General features: G+C 39.5%; 1 protein-coding gene across 29 annotated transcripts in view; it reads right to left on the bottom strand.

Moving 5' to 3' along the window:
• Positions 1–27,495, bottom strand: part of Epb41l2 (erythrocyte membrane protein band 4.1 like 2) — a 155,883-nt gene that overhangs the window by 33,864 nt on the left and 94,524 nt on the right. For 15 of the 29 annotated variants that reach the window (XM_051175415.1, XM_051175439.1, XM_051175420.1 and 12 more), the window contains exons 4-11: positions 26,643–26,747; positions 19,261–19,303; positions 15,576–15,651; positions 12,591–12,809; positions 11,397–11,484; positions 7,187–7,339; positions 6,599–6,696; positions 409–581 (exon numbers count right to left, since the gene is read on the bottom strand). In XM_051175415.1, coding sequence (XP_051031372.1) covers positions 409–581; positions 6,599–6,696; positions 7,187–7,339; positions 11,397–11,484; positions 12,591–12,809; positions 15,576–15,651; positions 19,261–19,303; positions 26,643–26,747 — 955 coding nt within the window. Of the gene's footprint in view, positions 1–408; positions 582–6,598; positions 6,697–7,186; positions 7,340–11,396; positions 11,485–12,590; positions 12,810–15,575; positions 15,652–19,260; positions 19,304–21,941; positions 21,996–26,642; positions 26,748–27,495 lie in introns of all 29 variants that reach the window. The other 14 variants (XM_051175410.1, XM_051175422.1, XM_051175426.1 and 11 more) reach the window with 1 other exon arrangement.

The raw sequence follows: 27,495 nt of genomic DNA, 5'->3' as shown, positions 1-27,495 counted from the left end.
TTCAAGACCAGCCTAGTCTACTAGAGCTAGTTCCAGGACAGCATCCAAAGCAACAGAGAAACTGTCTCCAAAACTAAAACAAACAAACAAAACAAAAAAATAAAAAAAGAGGAAAAGAAAAAGAAATTAAGCCACATTAGAGAGCATAATCAAATAAAATCAAGAGAAACATGTTTATCCAACAGCTTATAATCATAAATAAAAATACACACTATGGGAAAATATGTAGCAAAAGTGAAAACATGAATACAAAATTAGTTTACTCAGAGAGTAACAACATTTTCCTGATTTGGGGGTAACTGTCTAACCCTCTAGAGGATGTCTGGCAGTCTTATTAACTAGTTATCACTTTCTGACCCCAATGGACGAGAAAAGATGAATAGAATCCAAAATTATAAATGTGTTTACCTCCATCTAGGCTCCTGGAGACACGTTTACTAGAGGCACGCTCAAAGTGTGGTGCTGGCCTATCTATGAGGGTGCTTGCTTGACGGGTCTGTGCCTGGGTGCGTCCACTGTAGCGGAATTTGGACCCCAAGGTTAAGAACTTGGCCTTTGGTGGCTGCTCTGGAGACACAAGCCTACAAAGGGGGGAAAGGGGAGAGAAAGGTTCAGGTAAATAAAAAAGTATGTATTTTAAGATCTCATTTTAAATATGATTAGTCAAAACCAGTGGAAAAGCTGGACCACGGTAGTGCCCACCTTTAATCCCAGCACTCATGAGGCAGACACAGGTGGGTCTTCATGAGTTTGAGAATAGCCTGGTCTATAGAGCAAGATCCAGGACAGGCTACAAAACTTACATAAAGAAACTGTCTCAAAGTATCAAAATAATAGCAATAGCAGCAGCAACAATGATGCTACATATGCTTTAATAAAAACATCCTTCCTATCCTTCCTATCTATCTAGTTTTTTTTTTTGTTTTTTTTTTTTTGAGACAAGGTCTGACTATATAGCCCTAGCTGGCCTCAAACTCCCTGGGCAAACCAGGCTGGACTTCAATTCACCCACCTACCTGATCATCCTAAGTGCTGGATTATAGAGCAACACTATACCAGGTCCTGTGTCGTTTTATAACAGTGATGTGTTCATGGTTCTTTTTTTTCCTAACCCAACCAAAAGAGTAGCTGTTCTGAGTGTGTATCAAGAGTATTTATTTGAGTTAGTGTAAATCATTTATGTAAACACATATGTCTGAATTTGTGCTGCTAGCTTTAAGTGCCGAGTAAAAGGCCCATTACCATTAGCAATTGTTAATATTTATGCCTCTTTCTGGTAGGGGGGAAAACCCCCCATCTAACTCAAGAATCTGTTCAATGAAGTAATTCTTCCCTGAAGAACAGAACTTACACAGTAATCCACAGAGATGACTAATATTCTTATTTGCCAACATTAATTCTACTGTGTAAACCTTTGGTTCATAAAGCATGAATTCAAACAAATGCATGAATTGATCACAAATAACTTACAGATTTATGTAAGAGCATACTTTCAATAAGGAAGCCAATCTTTTTTGATACAACTGAAATTATTGCCATTGTTTAATTAGGAGTTGAAAAAAATCTTAACAAAAATATAGTCTCAGAGAGCTTATGATTTATTATTAAGACTTTCATTGACAGCTCAAGAATATGGAGATTCCAATCATTTCCTAAGGAAAAGTCATTTTACAAGATTTTTCTAAAGTCATTCCAAGTATTTCTAGATCTTCCGTGTAATTTTTTACAGTCTCTGTTTAGTGAACAATGAGTTCTAAGTCAAGGCACAGTAGATGTGATAATCATGAAAAGCAATCCTCCTTTAACTGAAAAGTCTCTAAATAGTATTCATCCATTAAAAACACTCCATCAGCACTGTATAATAAATGAACTAATACACATCATGCCTTCTTGGCCCAAACCTATTCATGTGGTCAAGTGTATACAAAGCATCCCATTTTCTTCCTATAAATTCGAGAGACACACACAACAGTATATTACGATGGTTCTGAGAACATTCACTCTGATGACTGCTTATTCACCTTGGACTATCTTCTGATGGGCTGAACATGGTAGGTTTCTTTAGCTAGCAATGCTGCAAGACTCAAACTGCTTTGCAGGAAAGCAGTCACCTACAGAAATAGGAGGGAAGGTGGCTGACAAGCTTGTCTGTGCAGTCACTGTTGGAAACATACTCTCTGGCAAATCACATTGACCTTTCTTGTCTATTAATGAAGTCCACTCTCAGACACCAGTGAAGGAAGAAGAACTTTAAAGACCACTGAGATGCAGAAGCACGTGCAGATAACTGAAAAAGCAATCCCCAAAGAAAATTCTGAAGTTACTTAGAGGATGTCTGTCTTATGGAGCTATGAGGAAAACTTAAATACTGTGTATTTTAGAGATATACCACCTTAAAATTTTAATTCATTTTCTGTTTCTTTTACAAAATAAATTTAAAACAATTCAGAAACATTTCATTCTTCAGGAGACAATGTTAAAATCTTTCAGAAGTGTTTTCCCAGCATTCCAATTACTACTTTACTTTCTGTAACACCGTAAGGACCTATGCGAGGCTTATGCACTGTGGGTGCTTGCTTGCTGCCTACTGTCACCTTTTTACACTCTGTAAAGTCCAGATAGATTCAAATGCCCGTCTTAATGGGTTTCCTGCTTTGTTTTGTTTGAGGGTTTCCCTATGTTGCCTGGACTTGCCTCAAACCATGAACTCAAGTGACAGTCAGTCTTCCTGCCCTTCCCTGTCCCCATCTACTTGGTGTCTTCCTTCCTGGTCTCACAGGGATGTAGCCTTGAGGAGTAAATTTCTCGTGGGCTCTGTGTGTTGAGATTTAACAAAGAGAAACTGTTGCAAGCCCTGTGGCTCTGGCCCATTGCTAGAGTGACTCCTGAAGTGCTGGGTGAGTAACCCACACAACAACACAGCCTGTAGAATGCACTTCTGAATGAATGTGGTTTTTCTCTGGCCCTCCGCCCAACTCAACAGGTAACTTTTCTCATTAACACAGTCTGAGAAGATATTTACTATCCATGTCCAATGAGAGGAACTCCATACACACAATCAAATTTCTTCTCCATAATTTTCTGTTAAGGTGACTATCAGCCAGTTAAGTATGTATCAGAATAATTGTTCACTGAAGCATTTTTGCATGAGATACTACACAAAAATATGTAAATTCAAAACATACAAGGAAAACATTTGAAGAGTAAGTATATAGTACAAATTAAAGGGAAAAATGGTTTTCCTTATTTAATTTCAAATGGGATGAAATCCTTTCTTATCTAATTGGTAACCTAAAGCATTAGCTTACGGGTTGTTTTCCTATGACAAAGTTTGAAGTAATTAAATAGAAATTAATATCAAAACAAAAAAGATTAAGCACTGGAAGTTTTTTCTAAGATAATTTTTTGGTACCTGAAATCAGAATATAAAATAATCTTCTAAAAATGCAGGCAAAAGCTGGACAGTGTCAGCCCATGACTTTAATCCTAGCACTCAGGAGGCAGAGGCAGGCGGACCTCTATGAATTTCAAAGCCAACTTGGTCTACAACCCTGGGAAGAAAGGAAGGAAAAGAATGAAGGAAGGGAGGGAGGGAGGGAGGGAGGGAGGGAGGGAGGGAGGGAGGAGAAAGGAAGAAAGGAATGAAGGGAGGGAGGGAGGGATAAAAATGCAGGCCAAGGCACAACATACTTTAATTTGATCACTTAATTATTTTTTTTTACTCTGATTTTATTTTACACAGCAGACTGCAATAAGAACTGTGTCTTCATAAAAATAACTATCAAAATAGTGAACTACAAGACATCATGTTAGCTTTAATAATATGAAAACTACAAAAGGAATTTTCACAGAACAATAAAAGCCTTGAGCAAAATGATCTAATTAATGGTCTGTCAAAAATGGATTCAACTTTTATACATTTGACTGTTTAAGTAGTAAAATACTGTTTTAAATTTTGTAAAATCCTATTAAAAATCAAATACCACTGATGTCTATCTATGAGAAATAGAGTGTTTTTTAAAAGCCTACATATAAATGACTAAAGTTAATCATGAGTGGCACATAGGTATCCACAGAGCTCCCTGTAATATAGCTGACAAGTCAATGTCCAGCCCTAAGGACCTAGCATTTCTCTCAGCCCTACAGAACAAAGCTGAGAGGCACGCAGAAGGCGGCTTCCTGCAGACAGGTGGGTAGCACAGCACAGTAAGCACACTCGTGGAAACTAGGGTCCATCATTACCTGGGCTTAAACCCCATCTCCACCAGATACAAAGAAGAGCCAATAGCAATTATAGCTTAAGTTGGAAAGATTAAAATAAGCCTTGTACAGCACTTAAAACAGTGCAAGCTCTCTAATGCAACTAGCACTTTCATTATCACATTCGTGTTCTGCTAACGTTATCTGATTGGTCATTTGTTTATTTGTAATAGCTTCAATCTGCAGGCCTGGCAATTTTATAAAGAAATAACTTGCATACTTCATAATAAAAAAGCAACAGTAAAATCCACCGGTCTGACTTAAATTATTCTACAGACACATTAGGATTTTCCCTTTCCACACTAAATACATTGTTTTATATAGCTCTGGAAGCGTCACATAAGACTGACCACTGTTAATGGTTAATGTTAAGCATTATCACAAGTCTTCAGGAGCAAGATGGTGTACTTTTAGGTGAGCTCTGTAGGACTAGCACATCACAGAAACCCCTGAAAGGCACATGAGAAGGAACACAGGCATCGAAGACAGTGAGCCATCGGGTCCCACCTCGGCTCAGGTGTCTGGCTGCTCCTTGCCTTTAGAGGCACCCACTCAGAGGCCCTCTGAAGTAGCCACTTCCTGCAGTATGAAGCAACCAAAACATCCAAGGAATCCCTAGCACCTGTTATTTCCAACAGCATCCTTGCTATTGGTGCCATTGTTGACAGCAAACCTGCTATAAGTTAAGACCTACATGACAGGAGATATTTAGCCATATATGAAGAAGGCCCAAGCTTCTTCAGGAAAAATCTGTTCTGGTTACCAAGAAACATTATAAAATTTTCAAGGACTTCCATGGCTAGTATAACTGAGTTAGGCAGATTCAAATATACGTTGAATTGCATGTCTCTAAAATTAGTGATTAGTCTAGAAGATGAGTATTTTGTTTCACTGTAAGAACCAGCCATTTATAATAGCTACAGTTTGTCTTCTATTTAAAGAAAAATAGTGGTAGTGTCAATGACGATGATAAACATGATTATACACCAGAAATAGCTTATGTCTGCTTCATAGGTAAGATCTCATTTAATTTTGAAAATAACCCATAAGGAAACAAAGGAACCCTTTACTGGCAGCACACTGGGATATGATGAGCGTGAGGCAGAGGCCGAATAACATATTCATTGCATAGCTAGTGTGTGCAAAAGCATTCAGTCGTAAGTCTAGAGAAAACACTTCAACCTGTGCGGCTTTATAAACCAGTGACAAAAACAGGAGATGAAAGTAATCAAAGCACTTGTGAAACACACACCTCTAAAGAAAAGCTTTAGAAGGGAGACAGAACACAAGCCACAGCTTGGGACAATGGAAACTGGGGAGTGGGGGGTATTGTTGCTCTGTTGTTTGAGACAGGGTCTCACTGACTCACTACGAAACTTTGGCTAGCTTTGAGCTCGCTATGTAGACAAGGCTAGTCTTGAACTCACAGAGACACCCTGCCTCTATTTCCTAAGTGCTGAGATTGGAAGAAGCATAGGGGCTCTTGGAGAGTTTTGTTTGGGGCTTGGATTTTTAAGGAAGGCATGGGTGTATAACTAGCCAAAGAAGTCAGAGGCAGCTGTCAGAAAGTAAATTTACCAAGCAGAATCCTTTTTTTTTTTGGGGGGGGGTGAAATAACAAAGCGAGGCAATGCTTATCCACTCCCTGGAGGTGATGAGATGAAGCACTAACACACTAGGAGGGAAAGGGGATAAATGAAACGTGAGTGCTTGAGACTCCCCCCTCCCCTGGTCCCACAGTGAATGCACTGCACCTAGAGCAATCCTGGTGGTATGGAAGGCTCTAGAAGATCATGAACACTTGAGATGACAAGGCAGGTGAAAGGCCTGGCTGTGCTACCGATTCAGTCTCACAGGACTGCTACTGTCACTGCCATGTGACAGCACAGGCGCAGAAGTGATCACCAGGGTGACATCAGACTGACCCAGCAACAGCACACTGCGAAGTCGGTATGCTAGTAGGACAACAAGGCGGGGCTCGAGGAACTTTAGATGTTCTTCATGAAACAACCAAGGGAGCAACGGCAGGGCTCAAGCTATGTGAGCAAGACGTTAAGTCCAGGAGAGCTGGTAAGAACAAAGTCTGAATTATAAGTGATGACAGAAAGGATGGCGGGGGTAGGGGGGTGGGGTCAGCATGAGGGTGGTGGGAGAAGAGACAATGACAAGCAGAGAGCAGACAGAAGCATGGCCTCAGACGACAGAAGCAACCAGCATGAAACACAGCCTCCAGGGGAGCAAGAAATATGAGGCAGGGACTGGATACACCTGCTAGACTATCCATTGCACCTGTCCTGGACAGGGTACCAATGGCAAGTCCATGAGACTGTTTAATTACCTGTAGAAAGTGTGATGCTCCACACAGACTTTCCATAGCCTTTTAGCTGCCCGATGGTTTAGCAGTTTGAATCCAATGGTGCTCTCAAACTGTTCCAGCTGGAATAAATCCATGAAACAAATCAGCCTGTTCCTTAAGCACTGGCTACATGCTACTTACTGTAAGCAGATTTAGGCATTTCTGTTAGACTAACATTTAGTCTATCTATAGTCAGTTGTGATACTGTTTCTATGAAAAGCAAGTATTAATTACCCGCATAAACTGACTACTCAGTGCCACTAAAACACATTCCATCGTGGAACTGAGTCAACAGAAAACAATGAGCTCCCACTGTGTGTGAGGGGATAGAAGTGGGGGGGGGTTCACAAAAAGATTAATTTTGTGAAACATCTTGTGGTTGTATACATTAGCAATAAGAATGCTTGTATGTAAGTTATCATCAAGAACCCTGGCTTGAATACCATAGAAGAACAAATAAGACTTTCTTTTTACAGCATTTTAATGCCAAGAATTCTTTAATCTCTCCTACTAGTAAAGGAAAGCACTGACAGTGTGTTAGCTTGGCCAAGAGTGTAAGACATTGCTTACCTCTGCTGGTCTAACTTTAATATAGAAATTACTGCGCTTATAGGAAATTTTCAGGATCTTCGGCCAAGCAAATCGATTGATTCTCAGTCTGTCTTTGTAAATGAGAAGGCCATTAGCACACACACCCAGCTTGATGTCCACTCCTTCAGAGTCCTGGCAAACATAACCCATGTAACAGTTAGAAGGACAAAAGTGAAACAAATTAAGGCAAAGCAGACCTCAAATAATTGAAAATGTCAACATGTTCATATTTAAAATCTTAGGGACAGTACCTAAGTTAATTCCAAGAGTGGAACACATTATTAAAGGATTCCTCTTCAGGAATCAGGTTGAATTTGCAAAGAACTATAGAAATAACATTTAAAGGATACAATAATAATCTGCAAACGATTCAAAGAGTTAACAGGGAAGACTGAAAAATGAGTCAGTTAGGCATGCTGAAGATACAGAAGACAGAATGTTTCCGGGGAGCAAGCCCAGCCCTCAGGAACCACCTGCTGGCCTACTGCTATGCTAGCTGACAGCTGTTCAAATTATACCTGTATTTTGCAAAACACCAATCCACAGAAAATTTCTCTTCTAAGTTGTCAACATTGAAGCCTCTAAATTCTTTCAAGCATTTTCAATAGCTTAGGTACTGACACGCAGTTCTCATTAAGCAGCCCTTTGGCTGGCAAAGGACTGAAGACAGTTTCTGAAGTTATTAATAGTTTTATTTTCCCAGAGACTTAATTTGGAATAGATGTTAATATAGAATAAGCACAAGCCCAAAAATGTACAGACAAAAAGCAGAAAGCTGACAGCTAAAGTATGTTTACAAAAGAAAGGAACAAGCTCCCCTCATGGTGCTGAAGATAAGAGCTACACAATAGTCAAAGCACACAAGCAGTCACCCTGCAGGGGGAAGATGATCTCAGTCAAGAGAGACAAACTCATCACTACTACTCGGACTTGTACACAGTGTAAGAAATTATTAACAACATGGGAAAAATTTTCACATGCACAAAGCAAAGACAAACAACACATAAGTTTAAGTCCCAATTCAGTAACAGGATAATGTTTTGATAGTACCCTTACTAAGAATAATCTAATTTATAGTTTTTTTTCACACACACACATATACACACATATGTATATATACACATACATATGCATATGTATGTATGTATGTATATATATATTTCAATATCCAATGTGATATCTAAGTATTTCAAATAGAAATACACAAATAAAAGTAAATTACACCACACTGAGTAGTTTTTGAAACACTGGGCTGCCAAGATGGCTTAGCCAATAAAACACTTGCTACAAATGCCTGATGACCAGAGTTTAAGCCCCAGAACCAATGTAAAGGTAGACAGAGAGAACCAGCTCCACAAAGTGGTGTCTGACCTCCACATGCACCATAGAGTGTGTACCACAGAGTGCACCACAGCACTGGCCCGCCCACTTGCATATCAAATACACAACACTAAAAAAATGAAAAAACTTAAAATAGCCAATACTCAATTCTCTGATACCCTGGCAGTCTCAGCTCTCTCTAGGAACAGCAGATGAAGCTGGGTGAGTTAGGCACAGGTGCCCAAACCAGTTTGCACCAAATTCAAAGTGTGTGTTTGTCAAAAGCATCGATAGCCCTGGCCAAAGGAAAAGGGAAAAGATGTAGAAAATGGCATGTTCTCACTATGGCTGAGGAGGCGGCATTCAGTGTAAACACTGACAAGGCCAGCACCATTCAGTCTGAAGCAATCTTTAGACAGGACAAAGGAGTTTAGTTTTAGTTTACTTAAAAAAAAGAAATCCCACCTGTATTCAAGCAAATTGGTGGAGGTTTGGCTGGCTCACATAATTGTTTTAAACTGATCAGTGTGTTTGTGAGAAGAGAGTTACTGGTAAAAGTGAAAGGACAAAAAGCATTTCTAAATCTCCCATATCTGAGCTATGCCATCAGCAATAACAAAAAAAAATAGCTGACTACAAAAATCAGCCTGTGATCTGCCCTTCAGGAAAGCTGCCCAGAGTGGATGGCCTGCTGAGTGGTTTGAGATGCTGAAGAGCTCTAGCCCAAGATCAAGGAGAGGGAGGGAAGGAGGTCAGGGGTTGAGGACACAGGCTCCCTCCCTGTGTGGTCCCATCATCAGTGGCTCCTCTGAAAACAACCCTCTCTAGACCAGCCCTCTGCCTAGGTTGTGGCAGCAGCTCTGCCTTCTACCTTTCAGAACCAGAGGGTGCAGGAGAGCCACTGACACTATCTCAGAGTACCTGCTACTCAGTGATCCCATGCCCCTTTGCCAAGACTGTCAACACTTTTGAATTTGTCCTAACTTGAGTGTACTATCTTAATGTTTCAAAAAGTAGAAGAATGTGAGTTCAAGGCAATGAATACTATTTTATGAAAATAAATTTTACAGGGTAAGTTCTTCAAAACTGCTATGGGACTTCTTTCCCATGAGCCACAAATACACTGATTATCAACTCGTTCTAGTATGATTAATAGGATGAATAACGTGGCACTGGGTGTTTTTAGGGTTCTATTCCTAACTATACAGCAAAATCTGACATCACATTCACAATCAAGCATACCTTTTAACAGTCCAGTGTATTAAGAGAAAAGAAATCCTGACACCTTGCAGTAAGTTGTTCCCTAAGAGCTGGATTTACTTACTTATTCACAAAGTTTGGAGACAGAAGAGCTGCATGCATTGAAGGCTGCATCCAGCAAAGGCTGCAGATGTAACTCACTGGTAGAGTATTTGCCCAGCATGGCGGGGCCATGGGTTCAATCCTTACTCCTCCCACCCTCTCCAGAAAATTCTATGTAGCAAAATTAACAGAAATGAAAGAAGCCAAGATGGCAGAGCCTCTTTGGTTTTAGACCTCTCTCAGCATTTTCTTCCTTCACTAACCAAAAAACAGGAACTGGGGGGTGGGGGTGGGGGGGAGAAACACTCCAGCATCAGACAGATCACATTTGCTACCAAGTAACTGAGTATTAGGCAGAGACAAGTTGGCCAGCAATAGATGACATCAGACAAGTCCTTCTCTTTACTACTCCATGTATTTATGAAATAAACACATGCAAATTTCAAAAAGATAGTGTGTGTGGAAGTATTTTTTAAAGCTTAAAAGTCCTCTATCATCCAGCAGTTTAAATATGATGTTCCCAGAGACTATTCACTGATCTGAAAGAGGGGCGGGTTGCAAATGTAAATAAAACTGCAAAACAACAACTACTAAAGTGAGACATGGTGGCACACACCTTTAATCCCAGCCACTTGAGAAGCAGAGGCAGGTAGATCTCTGTCCAGCCTGTTTTATATAGCAAGTTCAAGCCTACCAGTGCTACACATTGAGACCTGCTTCAAAATAAAACTCACAAAATGACACTCTGAACAGATCTCATTTAAAGAAGCCTAAGATCACCAGATGGTGGCAACACACGCCTTTAATGCCAACACTCAAGAGGCAGAGGCAGGTGGATTTCTGTGAGTTCCAGACCAGCCTGTCTACAGAGCTAGTTCCTGAACAGCAAAGAAACCCTGTCTTGAAAAACTGGAGAGAGGGGAGAGAGAGCGGGAAAGAGAGGAAAGAGGAGAGGGTAGAAGAAAGGAGAAAAGAGAGGGAGAGAGAAATGCATAAAAGAAAAATAATCTGCCTCTTTAGCTCAGTGGTGTTCAAACTTCCTAAGGCTGCAATCCTATAATACTATTCTTCATGTCTTGACCCCGACCAAGAAACTATTTTAGTTGCTACTTCGTAACTATAATGTTGCTACTATTATGAATTGCAATTGGTCTTTGGGACCCCCTTAAAAGAGTTGTTTGACCACACACACACACAGATACACAGACACAGACACACAGACACACAGACACACTCACACCCATCCAAAGGGGCAGAGAACCACTGGTCTGCTCAAGCAAAAGCTGGAACACGGCCTGAACCACAAGTAAAGGCTACCAAAGGCAGTTTTGTGGCAAGAGCTCTCAAAGAAGCATTAGTTAAAACACTGACAAAAGCAGGAAAAAGCAGGGAGAGAACAATTCCCATACCCGGGAATTTTAAAAGTAGTCACCAACAGATATTAAAGACCTTCTCAAGTGGAGACAAGCAGCCTTTTCCAAAATGAAACAGGCTCTGTCAAACTGGAGATTTCTAGCATTTCAGTCACCGAGCTGAGACAGCGCTATTCCCACTGAATTTACAATACCTTGGCATGATGCAGATCAACACCGTACATGGAAAGCCTCTTTGCATTTTCTAAGAACTGAGAATCGGCTTGTGCTGGAGATAAGCCCCTGAGAATCAAAAGAAACTGTTACCCAACGGGAGACACAGACATGTTTAAAACAGATGACTGGAGAGTTGGGGGCCTAGGGAGTAACTCAGCGAGTAAGAGACAAGCCGCAGCCCACCTCCAGCACTTCCATTAGGGTCATTTAATCTCCCTTTCCATTATTCTCACTGGGGAAAAAGCCTGGGCAGCAACAGGAGCAACATAAGCGAACAAGCCTCCGACCCAACGGTCTTCATTTCCAACACTGCATTTCATACCCAGCAATTCAAATCTCAGTGACAGAATAAATGTCTGTTGAGCAGAATTTAAATACAGAAATAAAAGCCAAATACTGACCTTTTTAACTTTCTAAAATAAAAGTCTATGTATAAGGCCTCTCGAGCATTTTAAATCTCTAAAAGTTAGTCAAATGATTTTAGTCAGTATTTCATAAAATTATGGCTTGAAAATATAAAACATTTTGTATCTTAAAGGGATTTTAAAAACTCATGTAAAACTCCACTTTGACAGAAATATGAAAGTATTTGAGGTATACGTGGCAATCAAGTTACTTAAGCAATCCTCACCTTAATAAGAGACGTTTCTGTGGCTTTTAGGAACAGCTGCACATTTAAGCTATCCCATACCCATCACCATCTATACTTCTAATTCAAACCCAGATGCTCCAATACCTCCCCAGCTTTTTAAAAAAATAACACTTTCATTCTTGGAAAACCTCAGCCATATATACAGTGTGTTTTGGTATCACTGACCGCCACTCCTTCCTGGCTTTCTTATAAACTACAGTAATAAAGATACTAAGAAACAGAAGAAGTGGGAAGCAAGTGCCAATCCAGCATATCCACAAGTCTCCTAACACGGGATGGGACAGAGAAGGAAGTGTCATATGGGAATATACATTACTCTGATAAGAGAGTTTAGCTTCAAGAACACAATCCCCAATATCAGTAAGAACACAGAAGGTCACATCTCAAGAGCTGGAGATTGGCAGTTGTCTCCGTCAGTGCTGGACAAGATCCCGAAGGAGAAAGGAGAAGCTTGAACCTTGCTCTCAAATATGGAGCACTGTGACAAACCCTGTGTGCCTGTCACAGCAAATCAACAGACCTGTGAGTTTTATGCAGCTCTGCCACCTTTTCTTCCAGCTCCTTGGTCTGGGCCGGGGCAAACTGGAAGTCACTAAGATTAATGCTGTCATACTCTTCCAGGTCATAATCTCCATGCTCAGCCTGCAATGTGTAGGACCCCAAGAGGGCATGAGTCACGAAGGAACAGGGCAGGCGGCCAGAGAAGATGTCCTGCCGCAGCTGAAGGCACAAGAAGTATCTGTGACGAACAGGGAGAGGAAAGTGTGAAGAAACACCAGTTAACACCGCAACCCCCTCAATTCCTTAACGTGTAGCATTCCATTGCTAACATGCATGGTGGAACTGTTTATATTCACAGCAAAAATCATCTTTCCATAACATGAAGTTCTTCTCTGCTCCCCGAGCTTCTACCCTTGTGGCTTATTATAAAAAGTAAGTCTAAAATTTAATTCATTTGTTGCTATTTTTCAAGATAAGGTTTCTCTGTGTAGCCCTGGCTGTCCTACAACTCACTCCGTAGGCCAGACTGGTCTCTAACTCAGAGAGACCCACCTGTTTCTAACTCCCAAGTGGCAGGATGAAAGGAGCATAGACATCTTGATAGCAATCAAGAATAATCCTAAGGAAAAATTGGTAGTCATTCATTCTTGCTCATCTCTATGGTTTTCATACTAATTTCTTCTTTTCATGAAATGCCTTTAAGGACACTCATACTAAATCTATGGTGAAGCCCTTGCTTGTCCACTGTCTTGTATGGAGATAGCTAGCTCAGTTTCAAAGACCCAGCAAGCACGTGAAGTGAAGAGAGCTGATCTGTAGTCCTAAGCAAGTGAATGTACCGGCCTGAGGCTACTGTGCTGCCTGAGCAATGACAAGTCTTTGAAGGTGTGAGTAAAAGTTAGGTGCATAAATAAACACCTGGCAGGAAGCCTGGGAATCCTAAATGGTAGATATAACAAGAGCTACCTGCAGTCAGTGAGTCAACTGTCTCACTACACCATTCTATGACCTTGAAATAAACTGTGGCATCTCATTTAAAAAGGTCTTTTCAGGGTTGTCGTCTCTAGTAACTGCTGACCACTTTCTCAGTGTGGACGCCTGGTCTTTCCCGTGGCTGTAAGGCCCAATTTTCTCCCTTTCCTTGCTCTCTACCCCACAGGTGAGGAAAACACCGCCTCCAGGCCAGCCTCAAGGCCATGAGTCATACAGAGCAGTCTGGTTCCCACACCAGATTTCAGTTCAATTTAGTTATACCCGACTTTCCATGGGGTCTATCCCCCAATGACAGGAACTCTAGGATCATCACAGTCACACATTTACAAAGAATTCATGCAACCACTGGCAACTGCTTTACAATTTTCTAGGTAAATGAGTCTTCTCGTTGATGCTGTATTTTCATGCATTTCAGAAGTTCTCTTTTTAAGGAGGTTTGTGTTCCCTTGACCTCTAGAACCACACAAACGTCAGTGAACTCTCTAGAAGATGGAATTTCCAGGCTGTCCCCTAACTCCCACCAGTGGTTGTGCTAGCCCCCCCCCTTACAGCACTGACAGTCACAGCACTTGCTGCCCGCCCCTCCTGCTGTCCCTCTACCCTGCATGCTATGCTAGCCCTCCCACCTGCAGAGCCAAGTCCTAAAGCTTCCCAACACAAACTGGCAAGAGCTTTCCGAATGCCCCAGCTCTATTTTCTTCACATGGTATGAGACTTCATTCTCAATACTGTTCCCAGCCTCTTCAAAAGACCTTCTAAATGTCAACTCACAGTGAAGATTTCAATCGGGATATCTATAGATCTCAAGTGGGTGGCTAATCATGCTACACACAAGTCTTTAATAGCAAAGCAGACCCTAACATTCTTCCCTCCACAGAATGGGAAACTTTTCAAGCACTACTCTACTTATATGGAAAATTAAGCATATGCCTGTGTAGTAAAGCTGTAATCATCAGAGAATTATCTTTTCCCAGATTACTGCAAGGAAGAGCATGTATGACAGAAGGCATTGCATCACAAATCCATTATAGTTATGGCTAAAAGGCACTCTTGCAGAGAAACTCTATCCCCTACATGCCAACACACCAGAGATTAGAGCCTAAGCAACTCACTGTTTATTTATTGAACCATTTATTTATTACAACCACTATTTATTTTTTACTAGTTGGAGCTAAGTGAATTGAGGCATGATTAAGATATGAGAAGTAATTAATTAGCACAGTGGTGTGTTGGTATTCAGCAACAGGTGGCAAGGTAAAAATAAACAAACACCTGCCATTTTTCCAATCTTGGCAATAAATGTCTAATATGATACCTATACAATGAAACTAACACAGGCAAAGCTGCCAGCAATATTTTCTTAGTGCTTTATGACTTAAATATAATAGGAAAAACCAAAAACAATACAAAAAAATAAGTTTTAAAACTGGCAATGCTTCAGCTATTTGGAACAAGATCCATTGTGAAATAAACATCTAAGTTTCTGTTGTTTTGTTTTGTTTTGTTTTCAAAGCTGCTGTGAGGCCAGTGTGATGGCTCAGTAGCTACAGGCACTCGAAGACCAAAGACACCTGACCTGAGTTCAATCCCCAGGACCCCTATCAAGGTGGGAGAAGAGAACAGACTCCACAATGTTATCTTCTTACTTCACAAAGTGCATGTGTACCCTGGCATGCACTCCCAAGTGCACAATAAGCAAGCAAGGAAACAAATATACATATAACTGCTTTGAGGGGAAGCACATGGTCTAGCTGTTAAGAGCATTTAGGGATCTTACAGGGAGCCCAGGTTGGCGTCTGAACACCCATGCACTGGCTCAGAATGACCTTAACTCACCTCCCTCATCTGCCCTGTGTGTCCTAGGCATGCATAAGATGCACATACAGATATGCAGGCAAAAATTTATACCATACATTTTTCATTGCATTTTATTTTCAGTCCTAAAGTTATAACCATACTCAAATAAATAGTCACAAGCAAAGGTTCATTTTAAAATATTAATGCAAGGTACCTGGTGATATCTTCGGTCAACTGAGAAGGATCCGGAGGATAAAACTTCACATTAAAAGCGAATAGCCAAGGAAGATCTGTAATTATAAAACCTCGATTATTTAACAATAACAGTTTATTTTGAGCAATTTAGTGTCACCTAGAAATTAACATAAGTAAGCCACTAGAGAATAGGTTTACTTTTTATAAATAAATATTTTATATGGTGGTTTATTATACAATAAATTGAATGATCTCCATTCCATAATTCCGAGATGAACTTGTTTCACCCATGGGATTTCTAGCTGCTAGTCACTGTTCCTTTAAATTAAAAGAAAAAAAAAAATAACCTTGGGATTTCCACATTGTTGGCAAAACATGAAAATGATCAAATGGTCACAGCAGATATTCAGGAAATGTCTGTCAGCATAATGAAATCATTCAAAAAATATTTTGATGATGGGAAAGTAGGAATAGGGAAATACCCTGACATATTTTAAGATAAAAGTTTCTCAGGATTTAGAATGTAGACCTATAGGACCACTCCATGTCAAACTTCGCACACATCCTAATTGTGGGGGGGGGGGTCCAAGACCACCAATCCATAACCAAGTAAAGTCACAGCAAGACTATCTTTTCCCGATAACCTATGTTTCCAGGGGTAAAACAGTAGCACAGAGCTACCAAGGTATGGCCATATGCTTATATTTTTATTAGAACTTCTATATTTTAGAATGTATTTTTCCAAAAACCCAAGAATGCTAAATAAACATTTATAATGAACAAAAATTGTATGGTTTATCTATGGTACAGAAGATACATGAAATATATGTATACATCATGGAATGGCTGAAAGAAATAAGTTAACAAAAAATACCTCACATACTTATTTTTGTGGTGAGTACACTTAAAATCTACTAGTAGTTTTTAATTTAATTGTTATCTCTGATTTTACCTGGCTACATAAAAAAAAAAAAAAAAAAAAAAAAAAGCAGTTCAGCCAATTGTGGATTATTTAAAAAACAACCACAGGTAGGTTTTAGACATACAGCCTAATAGGTATACTACTGAGAAAACCAAAATTTAAGGTAAACTGTAAGTGGGAACCATTAGGTAACTCAGACAATCTGTTTTCTAACTGCCTAGCAATAGGACAAACAAAATGAGACATTCTTTATCTACTGCAACAGGAAACTACACTTTCTAAGCTGCATTCCATCATTCCATGAGGAGACAGTGCTGGATATCATTTAAAGAATTCCATTGGTTTAGAAAAACCACTCTGAATTGCTACTGCAATTCCTTTGCCAAACTACGAGGGCAAATGTCCCAAAATAACTAAAAAAACACTTCAAAAATAACCAAGACATAAGAACGTGATTCATCATCAACGGGAGTCTTGCTTTCCAAGTTTTTCAAACACTTTTACTTGCACAGTTTCCTGACAAGTTTTCAAACTTTCTTTTTAAGCTTTCTTCTGAAGGGCAATTTCCAACAGGAAGTATCTGGAAACTCTGAATAAGTGGCATAAAGCAAACTCAGGAAAGAACTCTACGGGCCATCAATCACATTTTGGACAAGTGCCCTGTTCTTTCTTTTTGGGTCACCTGGCAGATCTAGGTTCAGAGAAAGTATAAGCATCCTATCTTTATGAGACACACCCTTCAGAGAGTGTGTTATCGGTTACAGAAGGGACAAAGGAAGAATGTCTGTGACCATTTCTTCAGCAATGCCAGCATAAAGCAGCTCTGCCTTCCCACTGCTTCCTCTCTGCTTTCCCATTGTGATGAAACAGCAAATAATAAAAGAGAAGGAGGGGGAAGGCAGCGGATGCTGGATGTCAGAGTAGTTCAAGAGAGGATGGTCAATCATTCCAGAATGCATGGCATTATTCTAGCTACACACTCAAAGTCCCAAATTCTAGAATGTGCCTCAGTCCTAGACAAGGCAGAAAGACTGGCCAATAAGAAGTTCTTAAAAGGTAAATCAAGTGAATCTACAAAAAGAGGCTATGAAAACAACAGATAAGCCCAAATACAGACCAGAAAATCAGGCATGATTATAAGATTCCCATAATCCCAACGCTCAGCATTATGAATTCATAGTCAGCACAAGCGATAGAGAAATCCTGCCCATAAATAAATAAATATATAGAAGGGGGAAATGATAGTAAGACTAAGCTTTGTTATTAAGGAGACAGAAAACTAATATAAAAGAGTGGATAGTAAAATGGGAGACAGAAGATAGAAAGCACAAACAAAATTGTTTCACTGTTTTGACAGTAATAATAAAGAAATAGAAAGTGTAGAAATGTTATCAATAATACAGGGAACATCTCGGGGGATGGCTTGTCCTGGTTTAGAAGGGCTGTGAGGGACTTGTCTACTGTTCAGATTTTCCCGCTGGTCCAAGTGCTCCAGGCTGCCCTTGATCCCTACCTGGTACCTGTTTCAGGTACTCAAATACTCTGAAGGAAGAACCGAATCCCCCATCAGAGACTTCTCAGCAATTCCAACATATTTTGGCACTTGTACCCCAGGGAAGGCAATGTGCAGAGGCACATCTACACAGGGACTGAGGATGGATAAGCAGGAAGCATGAGGTCACCTGGAAATTACTACAATGAAAATGAATGGTAAAAATGCTCAGGAACGACCAACACTAACTGCAAACCCAGAGTCAAAGGCAAGTAAAGCAAGCTGGAACTTTGGAATGACCAACAGAGAAGAGAGGCAGCTCTGGAAAAAATAGACCAGCTCAGCGTTGATCCTGAAGCGTTCACTCCAGTAGATATGAACAATGTGCTTATGTGCCTCTAGGACTTGGGATATGCTTAACAATTACAATTTACAGATGCAAACTAAAATGTGTGTACACTTGTATTAGATCTACACAGAGCAAACGGTCTCAAACACGAAGTGCCATCTGAGGGTGAGGGGACGGTGCAGTCAGTAAAGCCTGCTGAACAAGCATGAAGACTGAACTCAGTCTCCTGCATCCGGGTGAGAACAGGGCACAGCAGGGGCATGCATGTGAACCCCAGCCTGGGGAGCGGAGCACTGGATGCCAGGCAGAAGGGTAAATTCAACGGCTTGACAATGTAGTCAAACTGATGGGCTCCAGGTCCAGTGAGAAATGTTATCTCAAAAAGCAAGGTGGAAAGTAATCAAAAGAAAGGCACGAAAAGCAGACGTCTGTCATGCGCATGAGTGCATACACACACACACACACACACACACACACACACACACACACACACACACACACTCAGATACATACACATAAATTTCACCCCAAAAAGTCCAATGTATTTTTTAAAAGTCAGGCTGTTACTTCATACCAGTAGATTTCACAAACATGTAAGAATAAGCCTATAGCGTTTGGAAAGGGGAGAGTCTCTAAGCCATCTATAGTCACGATACTTTCAGTTTTTTGTTTTTCTGAGGTAGGATTGCACTGTTCAGCCTACAATGGCCTGGTACCCATGACCCCTTGCCTCAGCCTCCAGAATGTCAGGATTGCAAGCAGCTGGTACCATACCCAGCTAAACAGCCACAATTCTACAAGCATCTTAAGGTAGCATTGACTTCAACATGCAAAAGAGAACCATCACCATATTCTCTGCTATTACTATAGTATTTGTCCCTATAGGTTTTCATTAAAGACAGACATATTACAGATTTGAGTACGGTTCTTTAAATACTCACTTCTCAGCTGTCTCTTAACTTCTTTTGCGGGATCTAGCCAGTTCTGTGGAAAGGAAGAAAAATTAGTTAACCATAAAAAATACCCCCAAAATCAAATGAAAGGATTTACAGGTCATAACTCACATCTCATAAAGTACATTTTAAGTAGCTTTCGCCTATTAGCATTCTATTGGGATGGTTGTGGGGAGAGAGAAGAAGAGATGAAGAAAGAGAGATACATAGGCAAAGAAAGAGAATACAAAATTTCTTTAAGGTGAAATTTCATGAATTTCATTCCCTTGGAAGTTAATCCAAGTATTTAATGATAAGGTGTAATTTCACTATATATAATCTTTAGTACATAGCTGTTCACAAATCATCCCTCAGACATTGAGGTAATTAGCTGTTCACAGTCCACTCTTACTTAGAAGGATAAAATGTGAACTGGAAACTGCTGCCTCAGAGTATACACGGCCTGAGACAATAATTTCAACCTCCAGAGCCAATGTCGTCACATCCCTCAGCCTCCTCAGTCTCCTGGCACAATAGCTCTTCCATGCTAGGAAGAGAGAACAACAGGGTGCAGACAATATTGTCCTTTCTGGCCTTAACATCCTTTTTTCCTTCCTTCCTTCCTTCCTTTCTTCCTTTCTCATTTGAAGCTAGAAAACACAATTCTAAGTAAGGAACATCCTTCCATTTGCCTCTCATTTATACTTTTTGAGAAAGCTAATATACAAACCAAATTTTAATTGGGAGTTTAAAACAAAAACAAAACAAACAAACAAACAAACAAAAAAACCCACCAACTTTGAACCACTTAAGGATACTAAATAGTTCAAAGTGTAAAATAACCAGTTCCCAATTTTTAACAAATTTGTACTGTATTTTTCTAACCCTACTATTAAGCCATAAGAAATCCATTCACCTTCCTAATTCAGAACACACACGTTTATTCTGATACAACACAGACTCAGACAAGTGACCACAGAAAGAAAGTCTGCTTTTCACAGGTGTCCCAAGCAATGCATGATAACACGATTATCAAACACAATTTTATTCCCATATGGCAACAATAAAATAGTTGTTGTTACATAGGAAATAATGATGTCAATCTATGGAAATGATTCAACAGACCATGACACACTAGTAAAAAGTACTAACAACAGCATCCTTTCAAAGTAGCCCTCGGATTTTACTATACTATTCACAGCCTGAACTCTGGAAGCAAGGATCCAAGGTATATGTTCCTCTGTCCTAACACTAGTCATATTCAAAGCTTTCATTAAAGAGCCACCATAGCATGGTCCAGTTTCATTGTTACTGGTATCCCAGCTGCATGGTGCATAGAGGAGCCAGTGGGACCCTGTAATGGTACCTCTAGTGCCATGTTAGGAAGCAGCTCTATTTTTTCCACTTAGAAAAGAGTACAGCATTCAGCTTCCTTACCCTGCAGCTGCTGTCCTACACACAGTTGGCTCACAAATGCCAACTAAGTCAAGTGTACAAGACCAAGAAAAACACATCATTGAGCTTCTAACCCAGGCTGGACTAAGGCTGGGGAGAGAAGGAAGGTTATAAATGTGTGGCCCTGAAAACAAGGAAGTAACAATCACACAAAGAAAAATGGCATCAGAGACCACTAGAGCAAATGCCAATGACAAGATCCTTTATATCACCAACACAGAAAGACAGTAAGGGAACATTGCTGGTCTCAGGGACAGACCTCCCAAACCATTTCCTCGAGGATAAGCTCACATAGATGTCTGCTAAGGAGAAACAAAAGGTGCCTGTGCTCCAGGAAAGAAGGATGGAAAGCAATGTCATCTTCTGTAACCCACAGACTAACCCCCAGGTCCAAGCTATCACACCCTCCATCCTTCTCTGAAACACTAATCCCTCCAAATTGCTTCATTACAATGAGCAGAGGGAGGAGTTTACAGATCTAGACATTCATGAGTGACAAGATGACAGGCCAAATTGAGACTCTCACCCTTAGGCCACTTCCCACAACACTGACTGTCAAGGCTTCTTATGCCAGATCTGTTCTGGATTGCTTTTCACTTGCTATGTTAGAAGCACGGACAAAAGCAACTTAGGGGAGGCAAGTGTTTACACTGCTTACACTTACAACTCATAACCCACCATTGAGGGAGTCAGTGCAGCAACTCAAGCAAGACCCAAAGCAGAGACCATGGAGCAATTCTGCATATGGCTTGCTCTCTGGCTCTCTGCTCTCTCTGGCTCATCCTCGGCTAGCTTTCTTAAGTAGCTCACAGCTTCTCTCCTACAGATGGTGCTGCCCATAGTGAGTGAGTCCGGCCTTCCCACATCTACCATCAAACAAGACTAAAACACAAGACTAATGGCCATGGACCATTTAGATCCTAGCAGTTCAACTGAGGCTCCCTCTTCTTAAGTGACTCTAGGATGTGTCAGGTTGGCAATAAAAACTACCCAGCACAAGATCTTTACCCAGAGACCACAGAGCTGTTTCCACCATAGGTCAAAGCAGCAGAAATTCCCTTTCCTAACCACACTGACTTCCACTCTGGGAGCTCCATTCCTCCCAAGGAGTCAGGAAGTCTTGCCCACTCTCTGAGCCTACAGTTGTGCATAGGCATGGACAGACTACATAATTCACATTCTCTAGGTTACTTGGCATTTTAGGGCACTTAATGTTAAGTATTAAAAATCAATACCTGTATATTGTTATCTGTCCATTTCCGCTTCCTTCCTCTCCGTGATGTAGTCATCTTAAATGATTACACATGATTTTATTAAATTTATTTTTACCTTTGAGTACTTAGATTATGGTTGGTATATGATTTCTTGTCTAGTATCATAAATTCTCAAGCAAAAACTAAAACTATTTTAGTACAATATCACAATGAAATCTAAGTATTTCTCTAGATTGCTACCACACATAAACAATCATAAACTACTTTTGCTATTGTGTTTTGATTCTGAAGATAAGTCTTTGAATTCCCAACCCTCCTATTTCACTTCCCCAAGTGCTGGGGAATTACATGTGTGCATAACCATACTTATTAAACAAAAAATAAAATAAAATAATAACAACCAACTTCTCTGGGTGACACTTAAGGAAAAAAATGAATGATGCATAAGATGCACCAAAACATGGAAAGTAGCATCAGTGAATAAAAGAGATGATAAGATTAAAGATGGTGGCAAGTAGACACATTTAAGTACATAAGATAAGCATAAGCATGCACACCATCCATCCCCTCAGGAAACATTAGTATGTATGCTTTCTATGTGAAAGAATTGGCTCACATAACCACAAATACAGACTGGGCTTAGAAATATGTGGAGTCAAACTTCATTGACCACAAATTCTGTGTCTTAGAAACATTTTGTATCCCCATTAAGCCTTGCTTTCTTCAACAACAAACAGAAATCACAACATCTACCTGACTGAAACAAAAACCTACTATTTTATAGACTCACATTACTCTCCAGGCTGAATCTCAGGATTTCAGAATTTTTCAAACAAATCCACCTTGTATAGCAAATTCTTAAATCTCCATTCTTCTACAATAATAAATGGTGCTGAAGGAGATCCTTTTACTATATATTTTAAGCATATCAGGTCCAACATTAGTCTATGGAAATGCTGATATTAAAAGGAAAAGTTACAGGCTTTCCATGTCACAGTGAAACCTACTATACATCTGAAGAATGAGGATTATAAAGTTTAAATGAAATGAATATAGACTCTTGCTTAGTTTGTAAGTGCAGAGTTTACCATGAGCTTTAAGTTCTGCTCCTGGGGAGATATACTCTGGCTATTAGACAACTGTTTTAATATGCAAAAAGTAAGCTTCGCTATCAACTAGACTTCTAACAAGCACTCCTTGCAATAAAGTGACTTATATAATGCCTGGGCCAACTGTCAAACTCTAATATAAACAACAAAAATTTAAGACTATTCTTCTCTTTAAGGAAAGTTCAGTATCCTTAATGATAAATTCACTTAGACATAAATATCAAAACTGCACAGACTTGTAATTCTGTATAAAAGAATAACAAGCTGCCTGATTCTATATACTTTTAACATTTTCTATAGCAAAGTTTATGAGACTTTTCAACAGACACTGAAAAGTTTGAACACTAGCCATGTCACATTTTATTAATCAAATGAGCTGAAAGATTTCCAACTCAGGATCACAACTGAGAGATACAAAATTACACTAAAACCAAAGGCATTTTAGAGTTCCCTCGTGACAAATTGTTATATAAAATATTTATAGCTTTGCCCGACTTCCACTTCACAAAAGGCTATAGTACATACCTGAAACATCTCTTAAAACACATAATATTTATCAAAAGAAAGAAAGAGAGCTGGAAGTCCAGCAAAGTGGCTCAACATGGGCTCGGTTGGCACACACACAAAACAAAGAAAGACACCCCAATCTCCTACAATGGAAACCTCAAGAACTTCAGAGTAGGACCACTGAAGCTAAATTGATATGACAATAATAATTTCTGCAGCAAAAAAATAAAAAAGAGGGACTATACACACTTATCCTGGGAAGAAGGAAAGTTCACCTAAATGAATTTGAGTACTGGATTTTGCCTATACATATTTATTATACATAAACAGTAAGGTATCTAAAAAGCTATGCAATAGGAACTTTATAGTCACATAAGTAATTTAATATACTCAACTATATTTGAGCATTCATTTCCTGAGAAGTGAGTGCCTCATGAAGGAGACCTCTCTGTATGCTCTTAAAACTGTCATATTACAGAAGTGTTCATCTAATTTTGCATTTCCATCTGAGATGTCACAGGAAAACACTAACCAAAGTTAAATGAGGACTGTTGAACCCCCTCAGCACTGGCATCTTTCTCTCACTGAGAACACCTCAGTAAGCATCACATTGTAGCCGCACATATTCTTGGAGGGAAGAGACCCAACTGTCTACCTCTGAGGTCTATTCCCAGCCCCTTCTTATCTTATTATCTGCAGTAACAATGACCCTCCCAAGTTTGGCCATGCCCTTTCAAAGCCAAATGTTGGATCATCACAAAACTCTCTACCTCACTAGACTTCATCATTCTACTTTCAGATACAGAATAATGAATAGAAAAAAAAACAGCACACAAAAAAGGTTTGGGCCACATATGTTGCTAAAAGCAAAGTGTTAACTCACATCCCTTGAACTTTGAGGATGGTAGAAGGCACACAATCACAACCCCCTCCCACAGCCCCTGGGCGGGGGCTGTCACAGTAGGATATTTGGGTAGCTCTTTAGAAAAGGCAGGTATTCAAGAAATGAGCGAAAGAAACTGCCAATCAACTTGGCATATACGTATGAGCAGACAGACATGCCTTGCTTGGGAAGATGGACACACAAGGCTCACTTGGGAAGCGGATTCTGGCAGGCACTGAAATCAACTGCTATGAGCCAGTGCTGAGAAGAGAAGTTCAAGCAGACTGCAGGGAATTAAACTGTAGACATTCAGTGTTTTTAACTAAGGGAAATCTCAGACACCTGGCTATTCACAGACTTAAGGAGAAACAAGAGCCCAGAACTACTCTTCAGGGATAGGTGCCACTTAAGCGGAAGATAAAGTTTGCTTCTAGATCAGAAGTATAGACAGCTGAGTAAACAGAACAAAGGTTCAAGTGTAAGACATGGACTAGACATCTGTATTAGAAGTTTAAATTAAAAAAAAAAAAAAGTAAATCCTACTGTCTAAATACTATCTTATTCAAAAGGAATGTTTCAGAAATTAGTTTCTAATGTTGTTTATCTTGCTTGTACTAACAAAGCATTTACAACTTACTAAATTGCCTTTATATTTTACAAAAATTAAACATTCTTATGAATCTACCAATAGACAATCTCAGAAAAAGATACAAGTGCCAAGTTCCCAGCACTTCCTCGTTTGGAGCTTTGAAGAGCAACAGACAAGCACTTGACTGGAACCATTACCTAGACCAACTTGTAATTTACTGCCTTATAAGGCGCCGCGTTTATTTAGTGAAGTGTGTTATTACTTCTTACAAACAGCTCTAATAAAAATGCATACTATTCAACAATCAGGCATGCAATTTGTCTTTAGTCTAAAGGTAAAATTAAACCACAAATTACATATCAGAGATTTAAAGCTGAGCAAGTTGAGAAAATTTAATTTGCATATAATTATCATGCACAAAACTAAAACCTTTATTTCATTACTGGGATAAATACAAACAATCATACTGTGCAGGCAAATAACAAAATGAACACTATGCCTCCTCTAATGACTACTGTGTTCTATTGACTGAGATATGAATGCCTGATGTTAGACAGAAACCTCTTTCACGGCAACTGAGTGCTCTATATACCCTAAAACAGAATGCCTGACAGCAGCAACCCAACACACTAAACAGGCTTCCTCTGTAGGGTCAACTCAAGACAAACTTACATTCTTCACTCCTACTGTCAGCATCTACTCACCCACACCAATTCTAGACACTCAGAAATTGAAGCAGAAGAGGAAAGCCCCTTTCCTAGGGTTAATATTTCCATCCATATTTTACCTGTGAAACTGAAAATCTCTGAAGTGCAATAAAATTAGTATGAGCTTCAGAGCACAGACCACCCTATGCTCTTGCTTAATGTCTTGGAAAAACTCTTAGACATGTTCTCAGCACACTCTTTGACATCAGGTAGATCTACTACCAGGGTCAATCCAGCACTGGTTGGTCAAACATATCACCTGAGAGAGCTGGCCCAACCATCTCTTTTGCCCTCAACAGCCCAACAACAAAGACAGGAGTACCTTTGCCACACAAAGTCACTAAGGCCCACTAAGCAAGACAAATACTTCCTCCCAAGTATCTACTCGTGGACACTCTTACTCCCCACTGTTCTGTGCACCCACTTCCCTAATGCTCAGGTTCATTCGATAACTACTATTCAGGTGATTGCACATCCATATGTTGGCCAAATGATCCTACTTAGCCAGCCACTGTATTTAGTACCATGAAGCAAAACTGGAACATAACTTAGATAATATTCTTTAAAAGACAGTCTTCATGTTAGATGGATTTTCCCACTACTGAATTTTGTAATTTGAAGTACTTTCTCCTCAACAATCCATCACATAAGTTCATTCCACTGTGAACTGAAGAGCTAGAGCTTTCATATAATTTTATACTCAGGTTTTTCAGTCTCAATTAAAATAGGAAAACATTCCATTCCATCTGCTTATGACATGAGAAAACATTATATACATCAAATGCCAAAAAGCATGAATCTCTCCCATAATCACTTTTAAATATTTACTAAAAATCTAATATGCATGTAAATTAGTTAAATTTATTCTGAAATTAACTGATTAGAAAATTAGAGTACTTTCTAAAGGACAAAGGTGAAGTTACTTACTCTCTGCTCAGCATTTTCCTGAAATAGAAGCCCAAAGTAGTCCTTCTCCAGGAGATTGAGGTGTTCACACACTTTGTCAAATAACACTTGTCCCTTAGCACGTTTCTGCAGAAAAACAAAGCAAATCTTCACTTTTCTAAAGAAGATCACAAAAGGGAAACAAGATGTGTTGACTGAGAAAGGGGCAAAGGACCTATGTAACATGAAATAAGAAGGAAGATACTGGGGTTAGAAGCATTCAAGAGAATGAAGAAGGGGAGAACAAAATCAAATACTGCATGAAAAATGCCATAAAATCATTTTTGTATACTAATAAATATTAAAAGAGTATTTTAAAAGCACCACATTTTTCTTACAAATGGATATAAAGTATTTTTAAATGTTCTAACATTGCAAAATATTATTCTAAAATGAAGACAGCTAAATGCATTCTGCTTTATTGCTAGTCTCATTAATTCCTAAGATTAAAAAAGCAAAATATTGACTATTCATCTACTCATATGAACAACAGTAAAGAAATATGTTCAAAGTGTTTCCCTTAAAACCTGATGACTCACAACAATTCCTAAAAGAATGCTGCCCTATGAAAACTGTCTGATGTAATTTCTCACAACTCATCCTATCAGCACTGAGGTTTTATTTATTTGTTTATGTATTTATTGCTGTTACTGTTTTCCCAAGATATTTGTAAAATACCAGCATGTTCCATTTAAATTACACTTTCATTTCCAGTCTTTTAGGGAATATAGTATTAACTCTTTAGAGATTTAAAAGCCCTGGAAGCCATGAAAAAGAGTGATGGTCATTTTACCAGTGACAGAGCATACCCATTTCCAATATAGACACTTACCCA

Source organism: Phodopus roborovskii, unplaced genomic scaffold (assembly GCF_943737965.1).
Source record: "Phodopus roborovskii unplaced genomic scaffold, PHOROB, whole genome shotgun sequence".
Lineage (NCBI taxonomy): Eukaryota > Metazoa > Chordata > Mammalia > Rodentia > Cricetidae > Phodopus > Phodopus roborovskii.
This window is presented reverse-complemented; position numbering and strand designations above follow the sequence as displayed.